Source organism: Calonectris borealis, chromosome 13, assembly GCF_964195595.1.
Source record: "Calonectris borealis chromosome 13, bCalBor7.hap1.2, whole genome shotgun sequence".
Classification (NCBI taxonomy): domain Eukaryota; kingdom Metazoa; phylum Chordata; class Aves; order Procellariiformes; family Procellariidae; genus Calonectris; species Calonectris borealis.
Genome location: NC_134324.1, coordinates 782,282 through 798,633, shown reverse-complemented (window position 1 = coordinate 798,633; position 16,352 = coordinate 782,282). Strand labels below are relative to the sequence as shown.

Here is a 16,352-nt window from a genome sequence, read left to right as displayed (position 1 = left end):
CATGCAAAGCAGGAACGGGGAGGGTGTGGGGGCAGAGAGGCAGGAAATCTCCCAGAGATGCCGAGCTATAAACAGGCGGCAAAGAGGGCAGGACCAAAGCGGCCAGTCCCACGCGGACCCGCGGGTGCACGCTTGTTCCACTCGCACCGGGAAAGCTGAGGCCGCACTGCCAGGGCGGATGCTGGGAGGAGCAGAAATCGCGCATACCGCACTCTCCCCCCGCGCCGCCCCATGAATGGGCCGCATTCATGCCCGGTGATATTAATAGTTCCCAGCGTATTGCCGAGGAATGGCGGAGCGCCCGCGGGCTCGCCTTCGGGCTGCCTGACGCCTGCACAAGGCGCCCAGTGTGCGCAAGTGCACACGCGGGTGCTCACACCGGGCACCCAGCAAAGGGGTTAACGCTGCCTGCAGCCGGCACGCCTGCGGAGGAGCTGCCAAGCAGAGGGACGAGGGATGGAACAGCCTGGAGCATGCTGCCCTCCCGAGCAGGGCAGGGAGGAACCGGGGCTGCCAGCCAGAGCACGCCCGGGGGGCTGGAGGTGCCCTGCCCAGCCCCCCAATAACCACCGCCAGCAAGGGGAGAGGGGCTGTTTAGGGTGGCCCAAAGGGCGTCGCTGAGAAGGGATAGGAAAAAATCCAACAAAGGCCCTTTTGCGCTGGCTGGATATGAGGAAAAAATGTCAGGAAGGGTGAACTGGCTGGGGAGCTGCCTCCTCCTCCTCCTCCCAGCTGCTCAGGGCACCCAGACCTAAACCTGGGAAAGCTCCAGTAACGGGCTGAAAGGAATAACCTCGGCCAGGCCCTTACAGGGGACCGTAAACGGGACCTGAGAAGAGCTGCGTGCACCCAGCGCACCCCGGGCTCGGCAGGCGGACAGGGCCGAGCGAGCAGTGCCACCTCAGCCGCACGCACCCAGGGAAAGCCGGGTTGAATCCTGACCCTACCTGTAAAGAGCAGCATGCACATACAGCCCAGCCCAAGCCACAGTCCGGAGGTCGAGGCACTTTTGGGTGAGCTCGTGCTGCCTGCACTGCTGCCCATGCTGCTTCCTCGCCTGCCAGCGCTCAAAACCGTTCCCTGCTCTGGGCAAGGCCAGCAATTTTTCCAGCGACGGGAAAATTGGCCAGGCCACACCGTAGCTCCAGATGAAGGCTCATTTTGCGGGACAGGTTACACTGAGAGGCGCACACTGAACACCTCTGCCGGAGCTGGGAAGCTCAGACAATACTGATGCTGAAAAAGACCGATTATTTGGCATTGGGCTGGATCCACAGATCCCCGCATCAAACACTGGCACCCGAGGACAGAGCACCTCCAGATGTGAAGGGCACCCGGACGTGGCTGATCCTGCCCAGCCGGGGGGGCAAGGGGGTGCTTCCCCCCCGGGGGCTTCCCCAGGCTCCAGCAGGAAACCCAGGAACAGCTGATGGGAGCTTGCAAAGGCAAAGGCTCTCAGAGACCCCCCTGCTCTGCTACAGCAGCGGATCAGGTCATGTCAGACCTGCAAACCCTGCGAGGGGCTAGCCCCGCGGCGGGGGGAGCAACGGGCGGCTCCCTTACTGGTAAGCAGCAATTTCCACTACAGCATTCAAAGCCTCCGCGCCGCCCCGGCCACCGCGTCCTCCACGCGTGACCCCCCCACGGCAGCAGGGCGGGAAAGGGCGCCCTCTGCTGGCCAAGGCACGCCACACCCCACGCCAAACGAAAACACCCCGGAAAAGTCAAAACAAGCAAACAGCTTAAAGAAGGAAAAAAAATAATACGAATCCATGGGAAAAGCATCTTTGCTCCAGCTGACCACCCACCGTGAAAGGAAAACCCACGCACCCACAGTGAACACATCCTGAGCAGCCCCGAGATGGTCATTATCTGCTCCTCTTTTTCCAAAACCGAAATAAACAGGGAAAAAAAGTTAACTTTTTCTTTCAGGTGTACAAATAAAAACCGGCCACAGAAACGAACAAAGCAGAAGTGGGTGTCCTGGGGTAAATTTATTCACAAGCGTATGCTCGGGGGACTCTTGCTCTGCTAATGCAACTATTATTCACGTTTCATAATTTTCCACTGCTGCAGACGGAGAATAGGAGAAGCCCGCGACGTTTTCACGTGAACCAGCTTCATCCAGGTCCAAGCCCGTGTCAGAGCCGGGTCCAGCCTGCACTTGCCGCCCTCTCCCTCCTTGGGGTGCCCGATTTATTTCTCTGTCCGGCCACCCAATGCAGAACGCTCGTTCGCTTTTCTCAATCCCCAGCTACAAAAGCAGCCACCCACACCGCTGCCACCGCAGCCCTTCAGCCCCCCGGGTCCCCAGTAAAACCCCCCCAAGGAGCCCCAGGCCCAGCAGAGCATCCCCGACACACCCGCCCGCGGGTCCCACTGGGGTCTCGCCACGGCAGCGCAGGTGCGTTTCTGCCCTTGCAGAGCACGCGGATCCGTGCAGGGTGCCGGGGCATTGTTCATAAAAAAGGATGGCCATAAACCTGATTTGGCATCGGGCATTCGCTCAAGGCCCTAATAGCGGCAAGCGGGAGAGGAGCTGCCCGCTCCTCCCTCCTGCCCACTTCAGGACCCCTCTGCAGCGCAGATAACCCCAAAAGCGCCTTTGCCCCCTCCACCTTGACCCCAGCTCACCCCCACTGCATCCCTCCTGCGAGGAGGTCAGACTCAACCGCGGGAGGCTGAGGAGGAGGAAGGGGAGGAAGGGAAGCCGCTCGCAGGACGGCTTCTGGGGCCGCAGGGATGCTCCAGCGCCGGCCTCGGCACAGGGTCAGCACCAGCCTGAAGTGCACAAGCCGGCTCCGGCTGAGAGAAGGAGGATGGCTTCAATATCCTTGTTTACGAGAGGAAAATCAGGGGCAAGAAGTGAACTGGCACACACGAAATGGCAGATGGAGCCAGTGTCGCCAGCTGCACGAGTACAGCAGGCAGGATTTCGCCAATACTGAATTCCCCAGCTTCCAAGGGAGGAGGGCAAGAGGGAAGAAAAGAGAAACTCAGAGACATACACACAACAGCATCATTCATGGGAGCTGATTTTGTGCAACAAGGGTCCTGTGTCTGGCCCAGAGCTCTAGGCAATTAAAACAGCAGCCACAGATCTCAGAGAAACAGCAGGAATTTATCTGAGGAATCTGGATTATGTGGCCACTGCTGAACCAGAGCAAAAAGCCTCCAGCTCCTGGAAAGTAAACACATTGGCGAGCAATGAGAAGCAGCAACCAGCTCAATTACCCCAACTGTTTCTGCTTCACCCACCCATGCCAGAGCCTCCTCCCATCGCATCGGGGGGGCATTACTGCTGCTGGTCCTCCCTCCGTGCAAACAGTACCACCAAGGGGATGGTGAAGAGCCAGGTCCCCCAGTCCACACACGGACTTTGCCACAGCGGGCAGACAGAAGAGCAGCCTGGCAGAGGAGATGGCACTGTGTTTGCAATCAGGGGGTCACAAGCAATGCTAACTACTGCCGGTCTGCTACAGGGGGACTGTCCAGAGACAGCGCTGGTGGTTTGCAAGTCTAAGAAAGTGGTTTTCCACTCTGGTCCAGCCTCAGGAAGCACGTACAGGGTTTACCAAGACAAGTGAAAAGAGACAAGATGCTGATTAATCTCTTGGAAATCTTACTGGCACGGCTGGCTCCTGGGAGCAACTACGGACCCTCTGGGAGACCCTCGGAGAGGATTAGCAGCTGTGCTCCCAGCTCTTGTGCAGATCATTCCAAAACAACCTCCTGCCCCCTCTGTCCCCTGCCCCATTGGGCTGACAGCCCCTGGCTACAACTCATCCCAGCGTGCCGGCACCGAGGTGGGCAATGTCACCGGCACGCGGCGCGGCAGCGGGAGCTCTTTGGAAAACTGCTTTCCCCTCGCCTACGACAAACTAAGCTGACCTCCGCATCCCTGAGGAATAACCCGCGTCCACCCGGCGCGTTTTGGGCCATTCCCAAAGGGATCATTTAACAGCAGGAGGAACGAGCCTCCAACACGAGTCTTGGGGCAGGTACAAGATGTAATTATTCACTGAGCATCGCAGCTGACTGAGACACCGAGCCACAGCAGTTCCTCTTTCACACAACCCAGAATAAATCACTTTCAAGATTGTTATCCACACACCGTTATCCAGTCATCTTTAAAAGCCACATCAAACCAATTTTAGCACTAGAGTTCCAAACGAAGAAAAATTCCTTAAGCATTTTAACAGTCTTAATAAAAAGACTGATACAAGCATCATTAAGACACTATCAAATACAAAATAATGCCCTTTTTTGATGAAAAGTGTGGGGTTCTTTTCTTCTGATGGCCCCTCGGGTGGGTGATCTGCTTTACCACTCGGCTTTGGGACCCGCAGCTCCGCACCCACCAGGAGATGGGCTCGGAGTGAAGCCCCCCACCTCCACGGCTCCTAGCGTCTTCATTCTCCCCCAGTGTTTTCAGTAGCAAAGAGCAAGACCGGGGGCTGCAGTAGCATTGAGACAGCCCCGCTCCATCACACCCTGAACAAACAGAAAACCCGGCCCCAGTATGGAGCTGGCAAACAGAGCAGGGTTAGTGCCCACAATACTAAAGTGACAAGGCTCTGCCTTGCACAAACACCCTTACCAGCCATTATAAACACATTAAACCTCACCAGCACTGCAGTTTTCCTCGGGGACATCAGCAGACACGACCTGTCCCTCCTGCCGTACCCTTATCAGCCCACTCAGACACAGTGGGCAGCACAGACACCGGGCCAGAAAATCATCAAATTCACACAATTTTAGATCAAAAGGAAAGCAAAAGCCCAGGCCCCTCTCAGTTCAGGTTTTCAGGCCGCACTCTGCCTTTCGCATCCCATCTGCGCTGTCTCTGCTGAAGCCCACCTTTCACCGCAGCCCCGGCCCAGCACCCCGTGCCCTGCCCACCGCTGCCCGCATCCACCGCTGTTTCCTCAGCCCCCCGCAGCCCGCGCCGGGCTGACCCCCCAGGCAGCGAGGCTGGTCTCTCTCGCCCCTTCCCACAGGCTGAGACGCGGAGCTAGGAATAGGAGGAAGAGGAGGAAGAGGAGCCGGGAGGGCTGCGCGGCGCTGGGGCTGTTTTTCCTAAGGAAGCCCCGGGGCTCGGCGCGGGGCTCCTGCTGCCCGTCCTCGCCCACCGCCCGAGCCGGGGCAGGGCGGGAGGGGGCGGCGGAGCGGCCCCGGCCCCGGCCCGGCGCTGCCCGCCCCGCCACTCACCTGCTCGCCCCCGCCGTCCCCACCCGCAGGGACCAGCGGCCGCGGCGCGGCAGAGCCGCAGCCCCAGGGACCGCCCGGAGCCCCAGCGCGGCGGAGACCCGGCTCCGGCCCCGGCCCCGCGGCTGCCCATCGCCGCGCTCCGCGGCGGAAAGGGCGAGCGGCGGCGGCTCCTCCCCCGCCGGCGGCTGGGCTGCCCCGGGCCGGAGCGCCCGCTCCCTCGCCGCTCGCTGCCCCCGACGGAGGCTCACGAGCAGTTCCTCCGGCAGAGGAAGCGGCTCGCCCCCGGGAAGGCTCCCGCTCCCCCGAGCCGCCCGGCCCGCAGCGTCCCCTGCGCGCAGCCCTTCGCGGGACGGCGACCAAGGCGCTAGTGCCGGGTGTCAGGGTCAGCGCGGTGCGGGTTCGCGTGTGCCGCATTTCATCTGCATCCACCTGAAACTGAATCGTCGACGGTCTGGTCCAACACAGCATCAGCGTACCTGGGAGCTCTCGCTCCCTGCCTCTGCTCCCGAGGGTGAGCTGGTATCCAAAGATACTGCGGATCCAAATGTGCTGCGGACATTTCAGGCGGGATTCACAGCCTCTTCATTAAGAGGAGAAGGAATCAACATGATCAGACTGGCCTGCAAACACCTCACACCTTTTTTTTCCCATCTGACCTCTCACGCTTTGAAAAGAAAACCACATGAGTATTACAAAGCACCCACAAAGGCCGTGTTTGCTTGCACAGCCCGGAGCCTCCTCCATTTACAGCAAAGTTCTCTCCAGAAGCACAGACGGGTTATTTCAGACACAGGAAACATTAGCTTTCTTTGCATTTTTGATGCAGCTTACATGTCAAAGCTCCTACTAAAGAAAAAACATCGTACAGCCAAACCTTTCTGTCAGTTTTCAATGTATTTTCTCATTTTCATTTCAGGGAAGTAACCACACTCGAAACTTCCCTCTTTATCCTTTTGGTCTCATGCAAACTACCCAGAGGATGCAGATATAAATGTACTTTCTTGCCTGCAATTTCTTTCCAGTCTGTCTCAATTGCTCCTTGCTGCCATGGGAAAAACTTGGCGACATACTGGGCACAAGGCGGCCAACGGGGCCTTTTCCCAGCTCATTTGCGCTTCCCAAGCGCCCCGCAGCCCAGCCGACAGGAGGAAAAACCCTCTCTAACCCAGGCTCTTCCCTTCTGGCCTTCAAAGAAAATCATCCAATTCGTGATAGGATCCTGCTGTTCAGAGGGGGGAATCTGCATTTTGTTAGCTACAGGAAACAGAAAAACTTCCAGACCCTGAAATTAAAGCCCCAGAAGGACAGAGGAGATGAGCTGGGGGATGGGAATCGGTTACTGCAGCAGCCGCTGGGTTTCAGAGTTACAGAAATTTTTATAGGCAGAAGGGGAACAAGGACACGAAATGGCTTCATTTCATGGGCTGGAGGGGCCTCTTGCCGCTGACAAATAGTTTCCCCACGACCATTTATTGGAAAAACTGAAGTGCGGCCAAGTTGGTTTTGATTTTCTTTTAAAGTATTTTTTCTCATTTCACGTTTTCGGCTTGTTTCTCGGGAGCCAGCCATGGCAGCACGAGCACTCGGCAGCCTGCCCGTCCCTCGGGGGGGAGAGGGGCTGGAAAGGGGGGGCTGATCCAGCAGCCTTGGTGTTTCTGCTGAAAGACCAAAAAGGTGACACGAGAACAAACCAAAAGCGTTTAAAATTTCTGTAGGTCAAGACGAGTCCTTTGCACGCCCATATCACTGCCATGGTGGCTCCTGTTAATTAACCAAGGATGTAATTATATGCATGGCTCCATGGAGTTATACGGAGCTGCCTTTCCTGCAACCAGTTCTCCGCGGGGCTGCAGAGAAGCAGCAGCACGAAGCAGCAGCTCCCGGGAAGCGGCTGGGTGTTACAGAGGCACCGACGGGGACAGGCAGTGCCTAGCACAGCACCGGGAAAGGTGTTTTATTGAAACCGCGCAGAAGGCACCTACCCCTAAACATCCCCGGCCAGTGACCCACGGGGGACAGGCAGGAAACATCAGAGCTTGCACCCCTGGCTCTGCCCAGAGGCTTCGGCACCAGCCTACCTTCTAGGGGAAATTAAACCAATATGGATAAATACGTATCAAAGAGCTCAGCGGTTCAAAAATAACCTCAAGCGTTCACGGAGGAGGCTGAAAAGGAAATGCTGGAGATGGTGTCTCAAGCCTGAGGAGATGCTGTACCCAGCTCCCGAGAAAACATCTGATGGAAAGAAGCACAAACGGTTTGTTCGCTCTGAAGCTGCCCTGGCTGGGTGATTTTTAGTGTATAAATTCTTGTTTAGGAATTATCTTTTTACTTTTGTTTAAACTTTTTTACTACTTAGAGGTAATCGCAAAGCATTTTACACTAGCCAGACAGGGGATCAATTCCCAGCGATAGGAGAGTGCCCAGGAGTAGGGCCACGGAGGCTGTAACAGAAGGAAAATGAGAATATTTGAGAAACAATCCTCTTCCTTCATGAAAAATAACCAAAAGGGTGGCAGAGCCCGTCCGAGCGCAGGTCGGGTGCCGCTGCTCCCAGGCCAGCTCCAGCGGGGCTCTGGGTTGGGGGCTGCCACCCGCCCGGGCTCCCGGGGGCTGCGCGGCTCCGGGGGGGACCTGAAGTTACTTCGGGACTGAAGTCGGCGTTTCAGCGTGATTCACCAGCTGAGCCCGCGACTGACCCCGCGGCGGGCAGGGAAGAGGAAGGAGCAACACAGAATCCCCTTCATCACATGTCACAAGAAAACCGCTAATAATCACATTCAGTTCAGCTTTTCTACTTCCTACCTCTTCAGTCGGGATCCAGACCACATTTTCCACCACGTAACAGGCAGCCATTTCTCGGGGACTTTCAGCAGTGCCCAGAAACGGGTCCCTGCGGCCACATCCAGCATCCCACCCCATGCCTTCAAGCCAGCGGTCTCCTCCCTTGCATGGATGCTGCAGCCAGAGTGCGGCCCCGGTGCCCAGGGCAGTGGTGCTGGTCCCTGCACGCCTGCCTGTCCTCGTGGCAGCACCCTGCCAGCCCCCCGGTCTCTCTCTCCTTCAGCCTATTCAAGCAATGACAGAAAACCAGATCCCAATCCCCCTCTTCTCCCCCCACAAACACCGAACGTGCGGGCACACACCAGGCAAGGCACAAAGGGCTCGTGCTCGGGCTACAAACCAACAGAACCAGCGCAGAAGATTTTCATGTAAAGAGAGAAGAAGAATAACTCAGCTGTGACAACATATCAACAACAGCTAAATTTAGCGGGTTATTTTCAGAGATCCAGATGCTGGGTAAATACAATCGTACTATTTCATGCAGGGGCAAAAGTTCAGCAGAGTCCCTCGAGCTTCTTTTCTCTATTATTTCACCACATCCAGTCGCAGAAGCCCACTTTTGGAATACTGTAATACCATCATTGCCTGGCTGCACTGAAAGAAGCCGTGAGCTCAGTCCCTGTCCCTCGGCAGATAGAGGAGGCCACTGCTTAATGACATTTGCAGAGCATGCTCCCCATCCTGCTTTTGGAAGGCCCGATGCTACTATCGGCAGGAATTTATTCGGAGGATGCAGTTTTCACGTGCACGGCTGGTGTGCGAGCCTTTCCTTTCCGCTTTGTCCTGAACAATACATGGGAAGTGAATGTCAGAGAGGAAGCGGCGGGTTAGGAAATCCATGGAAACCTGGCCCCAGCTGGGACTGCTCCAGCGGGACGGCTCGGGGCCGCGCAGCGGGCACTGGGTCCCACACAGCCCGGGGTTGCCCGCAGGAGGGGACCCCCATGGCAATGCGAGGTGGGGTCCTGCCGCTGGGCAGGGCGGTGGGGGGGATGGGGGGGACACAGGGCCCCCCGCTCACACCACAGCAGGGGAGGGCTTGCCGCAGGGTCGGGGGAGAGGGCTCTCCCTCTGGGTAGCACACTGCACAGTTTTGGCTGGTTTCCCTCTAAAATGAAAGTTCTGGGGTTTTTTCCTTTGATTAAATTGTCTGAGAGACAGGCTGTGACCCTGCCCTGGAGGCGGGTTACCAGCGATGACTGTTCACCGGCTTCCTCGGTGCTCGCTGCCGGCACAGGCGTCGGCGATGCGCCGCGGGGCTGGCAGCCGCTGCCGGGAGGAGACTGAGTCCCCGTGTGCTCCTGCTGACACGTTACCTCTAAGCAAGCAGACGAACCCAAGTTGTTTTCCGCCGCTACTGCTGAGGGAGCTGGGCACGGCACACCCAGCTATTGTAATGACGGTGGGAAGCAGCAGCCACTTCGTACAGCCGGCGTTCCGGGAAGGGGCCGTGGCGGCGCAGCCCCAGCTCCCGGCTGCTCGCAGGCAGGGACGGGGCCTGGGAGCTGGGAACGGTCCGGCTGCGCCTCGGGAAGCGGCTCAGGGTGTGGTGGGAGAGGAGCCCTGCTGCAGGGGGAATCAGGGGCAGGCGCCGGGAAGCGATGGAAGAGCCAGGAGAGGCACGTTCCCAACAGTTACCAGGATAAACACAGAACCAACTCAACCCTGCCTCATGCCGTTGTCTCGAGAGCTGAGGTCCTCTTCGTACCCACCCCGAAGAGATTAAAAAATCGTCAGGGAAGGGAATGGTGTCTCCTGAGACCACTGTCTGAATGTTTCTTTAAGTGACCCCCATTTGTCAGAGCACCTTCTGGGGACGATCAGCTAAGAGGACAGTAATCAACTGCACCGGCCTCTTCTCAGAGCTTTAAAAACCCCAGCGGAGGGTATGAACTGACCGCGGGCTTGCTCCAAGTCCAGCGTAATTCAGATGAAAGGGAGAGCTTCAACCACGCTCCACTGGGCACCACGCTGCTGCAGACCGCAGTGACGCTGAGCAGCCCGCTACGGCTCCAGTCGATGCATCGGATCGCAGGTGTAAAACCACGCAGCTGCTCACGCAGGTGAGGGCTCCCGCTCCTCCTGCCCCAGGCCCCTCGCAAGCGTGACGCCGTGGCGGCCGAGCATCCCTCCAGCAGCGCGGAGCTCGTCAGGCTGGGACACGGACGTGTGGCCAGGAAGGTGCGGGCTGGGATGTGAATGTGGCTGAGCCTTTACCAAGAGAGACTTGGATTTTACAGGAGGTTTTAACCAAGGGGAAAAAACCTATAAACATACTTCCCCCCAAAATCCTAGCCACGGATGCGATCTGTAGGAGTCTTCCCTGCCCCTTCCCTTGCACAGAGGTCTTTAACCTTTTTTAACAAGCTCCTGATATTCACGTTGTTAATCTCTCCCATGAAAGGGCAGGAGAGACCACCCAGGATTACCTCTGGAGCTCTGTTCACAAAGCACCTTTTGTTGTCCAGAGCTTTCCTGTGCTCCTGGGCTCTTGCGCCGGCCGGGCTCGGGGCTCACCTAACCCTTAGGTGGATGAAAAACGAGAGGCCGGGTCATTGCCCTCCCGTCAGGGGAACTGCTCGGAGATCCCCGGGCACATCCCGCGGGCTCCCTGCAAGACGGCGTTTCCCGTTTCTCAGCACCGGAGGCTCCGGCCGGCAGCGCGGGCAGCACCGCTCCTCCCCGCCTTCGCTGCTGCTCGAGAGCCATCATCAGGAGACTGTTTTGACCTCTGTGCCGAACGCAGAGGAGCCGGCACAGGGCAGAGGAGTCTCCAGGGTCTCTCCGCTTCCAGAGGTGCTGAGAGCCAGCGACCACAAGCTGACTGTAGGACCAGGCCAGGTTTACTTCTGGAGACGTCGCTGAGCAAAGAGCCTCCATTAGACCAACCGGTGAGATTATAAAATGCAGGACCCGGACCCATCTTGCCCATGAGCAGGGCCACGCTTGCCCACGGGGCTGTTTGTCCGGGGTTGCAGAGGAGGACGAAGCGCGATCCAGAGCACTTCACAGCCGGCAGAGCAGCAGCCAGGACCGCCAACGCCGTTTCGGACAGGTTTGGCAGCGGGGCCCTGCAGTGTTCTTAAAATGAGCAGCTGGCTGTGCCCCGTCCGGGGGCACAAGCCCTGACCCCATCCCTGGTCCCCAGCCCCGCAGGTGCACACCTCCTCCTCTTCCTCCTCCTCCCACAGACCACCACCAGCCTCCAGCCTCCCCGGCACCCGCTAGCCCCCCGTGGCAGGGTGGCCCCGACCCCCAGCCTCTCCCCCACCTTTGCAGAGGGACAGTTAGGGCAGAAGCAGCCCATGGACACGTGGACAACAACCATGGATCAGCCAGGAGCGGCAACACGATTCCCTCCTGCCCGGCTGTCGCTGGTGAGACATCTCAATCTCACAAAGCGGAGGGGGCTCCAAGCCAGGGGAGACCCTCCTTCCGACGGCACGGCAGTTTCAAGGCTCTGGAGCTCCTAACGAGCTTATCTGTGGAGCATGAAGTTGTTCACCACAAAGAAGAGAGGAACGGAAAAGGAACCAGAACGGAGCAGAGCCGCTGCCGGGCTCACCGTGTCGGCACAGCTACGGCAGCGCACGCACGCCGGCGAGGGGGCCCGCTCCTCTCTGCGGGACTGCTCCGCACACACAGCGGCCGGGGTTTCACACCGCTAACTGGTGATTAGTGCGACGTACGGCCAAGCCGCCCGTGCAGCCAGGGTGGGGGAAGGATGGGGCGAAGGAGGGGCTGGGCACGTCTTGGGGGGTCCCTCCTGCACCGCGGGGGCTCGGCGGGTGTCCTGGCTGGCACTGCCTCACGCTGGCTGCCTTTGCTGCCCCTTTGCAAAACAACAGTTTGGGGGAAAACTCATACTGCTGGCAGAAGAAACCAGAAGCCCAGCAAAAGGATGGTCCTTTTCTTCTTGTAACCCCCACCCACCCCGCAGCGAGAGCATTCCTGCCCCGAAAAACATTGTCACAGCTTACCTGCATCTTTTTTATCTTCTAGCAATGTGAAACACTGTGAAAAGAAAGAAAAAAGAACAGAAATCATTTTGTTATCTTTTTGATTTTCACATTCACGGTCTCCTACCACTCACATTTGGGCTCGGTACCCACTCCAGCCCCTGGTCCACGCCTGGGTGCCACTGGCATTTTGAAAGAGGGGGGGAAGGGACCACCAGCCGGGGGAGGCTGCAGCAGCTCCGCTGAAGAAGGGCTCTGCTAACGGCGTGAGAAACAGCCGGAGCAGAGGGAAGAGAGATCCCAGGACACTCGGACCCTGCCTCGGAGGGAGTTACTGAAGGAGCCCTTTTTCCTTTGAGCCTCCACAAGGGAATTTCAACACAGGGACTGGCAGCCCAGCAAAGCCCTAACCGAGAGCTCATGGAGTTTCTCCTCCTTCCTGCATCTATGCGCACTGGCTTTGCACCCTATCTCCAGTTCCCTCCAGTTCCCACAAGGAAGGAAAAGGGTGTTGTGGGCTGACAGGTCACCAAGACAGACAAGGCACAGGGTCAACCCCAAACCGGCACAGCTCTGCCCTCCAACCAGTGCCACGCCAGCCCACACTGGAGCTGGATCTGGCTCTGGATGGCACTGGGGGAGCCTTGGTGGGGCAGACCCTCCAGCGGAGGAAGCACCGGGCAGGGGTCCCCCCAAACACGTCCGTCGGTACCTGTGCAGCTGACAGATGGTAATGGAGATGTCCATGTTTTAATCGCATTGGCAGGTTTGGGAACAGAGCGTACAATGGTGTCTGCAGGCACGGAAAGCCAACAATAAAGAAAGGAAATGAAAAAAAAGAAAAGCTGAAAGCAGGCTGGGCTCGCGCTCCCCGAGCCTCTCCACGGGCACAGCACCCAGGGTGGGGAAGGGGCCACCAGCACCACGCGCAGGGGCTGCCCCTCGCCTGGGGCTGGACTTCTGCGGGGACAAAGCCAAGGGAAATGGGATTTACAGACGGCAGAGCCTTGCCAGCACACGGGAGACGATGGCGATTGCACGGAGGTGGAGGAGCAGGAGGGTCCTGGCGCTGCCCAGGTCCCGAGGTGAGCGCAGAGCGCAGGACCCTCCCCAGGCCCCTCTCCGGGCACAGGCAAGCCCCCTCCAGTGCAGCCCAGCCCTGCCGAGCAGGGCCAGAGGTGCCGGCAGGGCGGCAGGGATCACTGCAGGAATGCAGCGTGCTGCTGAGCCGGCCTTTCCCACGGGCCGCCCGGGACCCCTCTTCCTGCCGGGGCAGCGGGGCTGGGGATGACCTGAGGGCAGATGGCCTTAACCATCTCCCCGCTGCCGGGCTTCTGGCCGCAGCGCCCGCCTGAGAGCTGCGAGCTCGGCTCTGCGCTCCCTCGGGAAAGCCTGCGCGGACGCCCGAGCCCTGCTCTGGCAGCGTGCGGGCAACTGGAGAGCATCAGAGCCGAAAATGTTTGGACAGGGAGATGATCACCCTATCATGTCTGCTATCACAAGCTCTGCAAACATCAGCCTTGCAGCCGGCACACGCAGTTGACACCCACGGAGTGGGGCAAGGTCTGGCGGGCGATGAGGTAGGGCTGCTCTCCCAGGCCATAGCAAGGACAGGGAAAGCTGGTCCCTGTGCTAAGGCAGCTTTAGGGAGCCTTCTCTCCCCTGCCGTCGTGTCCTGGCCCTAACTCCTTCTCTCTCCCACGAAATCTTCCACCAGCCACAGCTCCACCTCATTTAACCTGGAAAGCATTAATCCCACGGACAGAGCCCTGCACGCTTCTCCCCCTTCAAAAAATTCCTCCACTGTTCATAGCCAGTAGCTGAGCAAGACCGGCACAGGGAGGAAAATGGGAAACCAGGCCGAAGCAGAAGCCTCAGCCCCACACAAGGCCATCGGTGCTCGCCAAGGGAAATCAGGAGGGTGCTGTCCTCCGTCCCTTCGGCTTCCTGGGCAGCTGGCTGGCCCCAACGCCCACCCAGCCGCTCGGCCCTGGGAGCAGCTCTCGGCTCCGGCCGGGCAGGGCTGCTCCCCGGCTGCCCCCCTCCCAAAGCCTCACGCTCCACGGGGACTTGTCCAGCACTTGTGGGACCCAGGTGGGGGTCAGGCAGGTCTCATTTGCTGGTGGAGGGTGGCTGCTGTGGAACTGAAGTGGAATTATGGCAACGGCAGTATGCCGATGGAAGAAGAAGAGAGAAACGAAGTGTCCACCAGAATACTGCTGCAAGCAGATTAACGGGAAGCTTGAAACCAGCAAAGGTTGTGTGCAAAGAGCACAACCGCTCCTGAACTTGGGAACAAGGCACCTGCAGTATCTGTCAGGGAGACCCTTATCACCGTTCCGGGGTTTTGCCATGCCAAACTCAACAAGAGCCTGATGGGCTGAGCTAACGAGGAAGCACAAAATGCAGAAACATCATTTTGGCCCTCGCCTCTGATCTTCGGGGAAGCTCCCATCCAGGCAGAGTCCCCCATCCTTCACTGCTGGGCCACCGCTCCAAGGGAAGCACCACTTTGCTTACACTTACCGAAACAGATTTTCTTTGTCCCCATGGCAGGTAGCTGGAGGGGGTGAGCCAAGGGACTCTCACCCCTGTTCTCCAGGGTTTGTTCTCCTTGGGCAGAGCCCATCCTTTCTGAGCGTAAAACCCAGCTACCTCATGGCAAATATCTGCTGGAGCCTCCAATTACCTGGAGCTTCCCTTACCACAGGCCCCTGCACGGGTCCCTGGCCATGACACCTCAGTGCCGGGGGTGACGGTGGGGAGGAAGAGCCCCAGACCCGAAGGGCAAATTTACTCCCAGACCCATGAATGACTTCTGCCCACGCTCAGTCCCCACACTGCTCCAGGCATACTGCGAAAGCGTTTTCTAAGCAAGAAGCAGATACAAATATCGGCTTAATTAGTAAAACGGGAGGGTTCAGAGGGGGAAGTGTCCTCAGATGGGGGGCTGGGAACATGTCCAGGGTGGGGAGAAGACCCACGCGCTGCCCAGGGCCGCGGCCAGGGGAGCAGCTGCAGCCGGGGGGGCCGGGGCAGCCAGGGCAGGAGCCATCCCACGGCTCCCAGCAGCTCGCCGCCTCCTCCCCGCCACCCACGCCAGCGGGGCATCCGGACCCTTCCTCAGGCAGGAGGTTACCCGGGTCTGCTGGTTGCTTTCGACTTCGCCGAAGTGCGCGGGTGCCCAGCGCGGGCCAGGCTGGAGCCCTCGGGGAGCTGCAGCTCTGCAAGGGGGGATGCAGGACCCGGTCCCTGTCTCCCTGTCGCCATGAGCACGATGGCAATGACAACACGCAGCTCACAGGGACGAGGAGGGTTAACAAGGACTTGCTAAGCTCCCTGGAGACAGCGGGGACAAGACAGCTACTAATATTATTAATGAATTTCACAAATGTCATCTTTAGACTCAACTATTTTAAGCTTTGCATTGAAACCCCGGGGGAACAGCGTGCATTCCACATTCATTAACCACGGCAGATCCACTCGCTTGACACAGCCCGGTGTACAGCACTGGTTGGAAAGGGATTTTAGTGCTTTTTCCAGTCTGAAGCTCCTGAAATCCATACTCACGATACCTCCAAAACCTACCCGGCACTACACCTACCACCGCACTGCACAGGCTGTGATACAAAAGATCTAACACAACAAACAGGGGCAGTCAGAGAGAGAGTTGCACATTATTAAGGCGGCAGATGAGGAATTAAACCCGAATGAAAAATACCAGATGCCACGAGAACCGCTGCTGCAGGAAATTAAAAACTCAGGGCCTCCGGTCTCACTGTTCCTTTGTCATCCCGCTCGCAGCTGCCCTGTCCCTCCAGGTCAGCAAAGCCAGACCTGGTCCCGCTGCCGCGCCGGGAGCGACCCAAGCCTGAGGGGACCCCCGGTTTGCAGGGGTGCCCCAGCCCAGCCGGCCGGCCGCGCCAGCCGAGCCGTGCGCGGCAGGACCAGCTTGGCGTGTGCAGACCAGCTCGGGGGGCTGGCAGCACTCACACACGCACAGAGCCCACCGATGGCTGCGTTACAGCCGCCGGTGCTGCACCCGCACACACGCACGCCCGCGGTCGGCCGGGCGCAGCACCCTGCCTGCCCTCGGGGCTGCTGGCTCCGCGACGCGGGTACCGTCGCTGGCAGGTGGTGGGTGAGCACAGGGCGCCCTGACCAACGCATCCGCATGCAGCCCATCCAAAATTAACCTTTCACGTGTGCGGGCACAACATCCCTCCGGAGCAGACGTCAGGCACCGTGCGCAAGCCCCAGCCCCGCTGGAGACGCCTCCCCCACCGTCCCTTCTGGCAGCTTCTCCTGAAATGAGGAGGGTGTCGAAAGACGGACACC

The 16,352-nt window shown here is 58.9% G+C and overlaps 1 protein-coding gene across 3 annotated transcripts in view; it reads right to left on the bottom strand.

Moving 5' to 3' along the window:
- STARD8 (StAR related lipid transfer domain containing 8) overlaps window positions 1-16,352 on the bottom strand; it is an 83,516-nt gene that overhangs the window by 48,823 nt on the left and 18,341 nt on the right. For all 3 annotated transcript variants that reach the window (XM_075161880.1, XM_075161881.1, XM_075161879.1), the window contains one exon: window positions 12,036-12,069. In XM_075161880.1, the coding sequence (XP_075017981.1) occupies window positions 12,036-12,069 (34 nt within the window). The remainder of the gene's footprint in view (window positions 1-12,035; window positions 12,070-16,352) is intronic.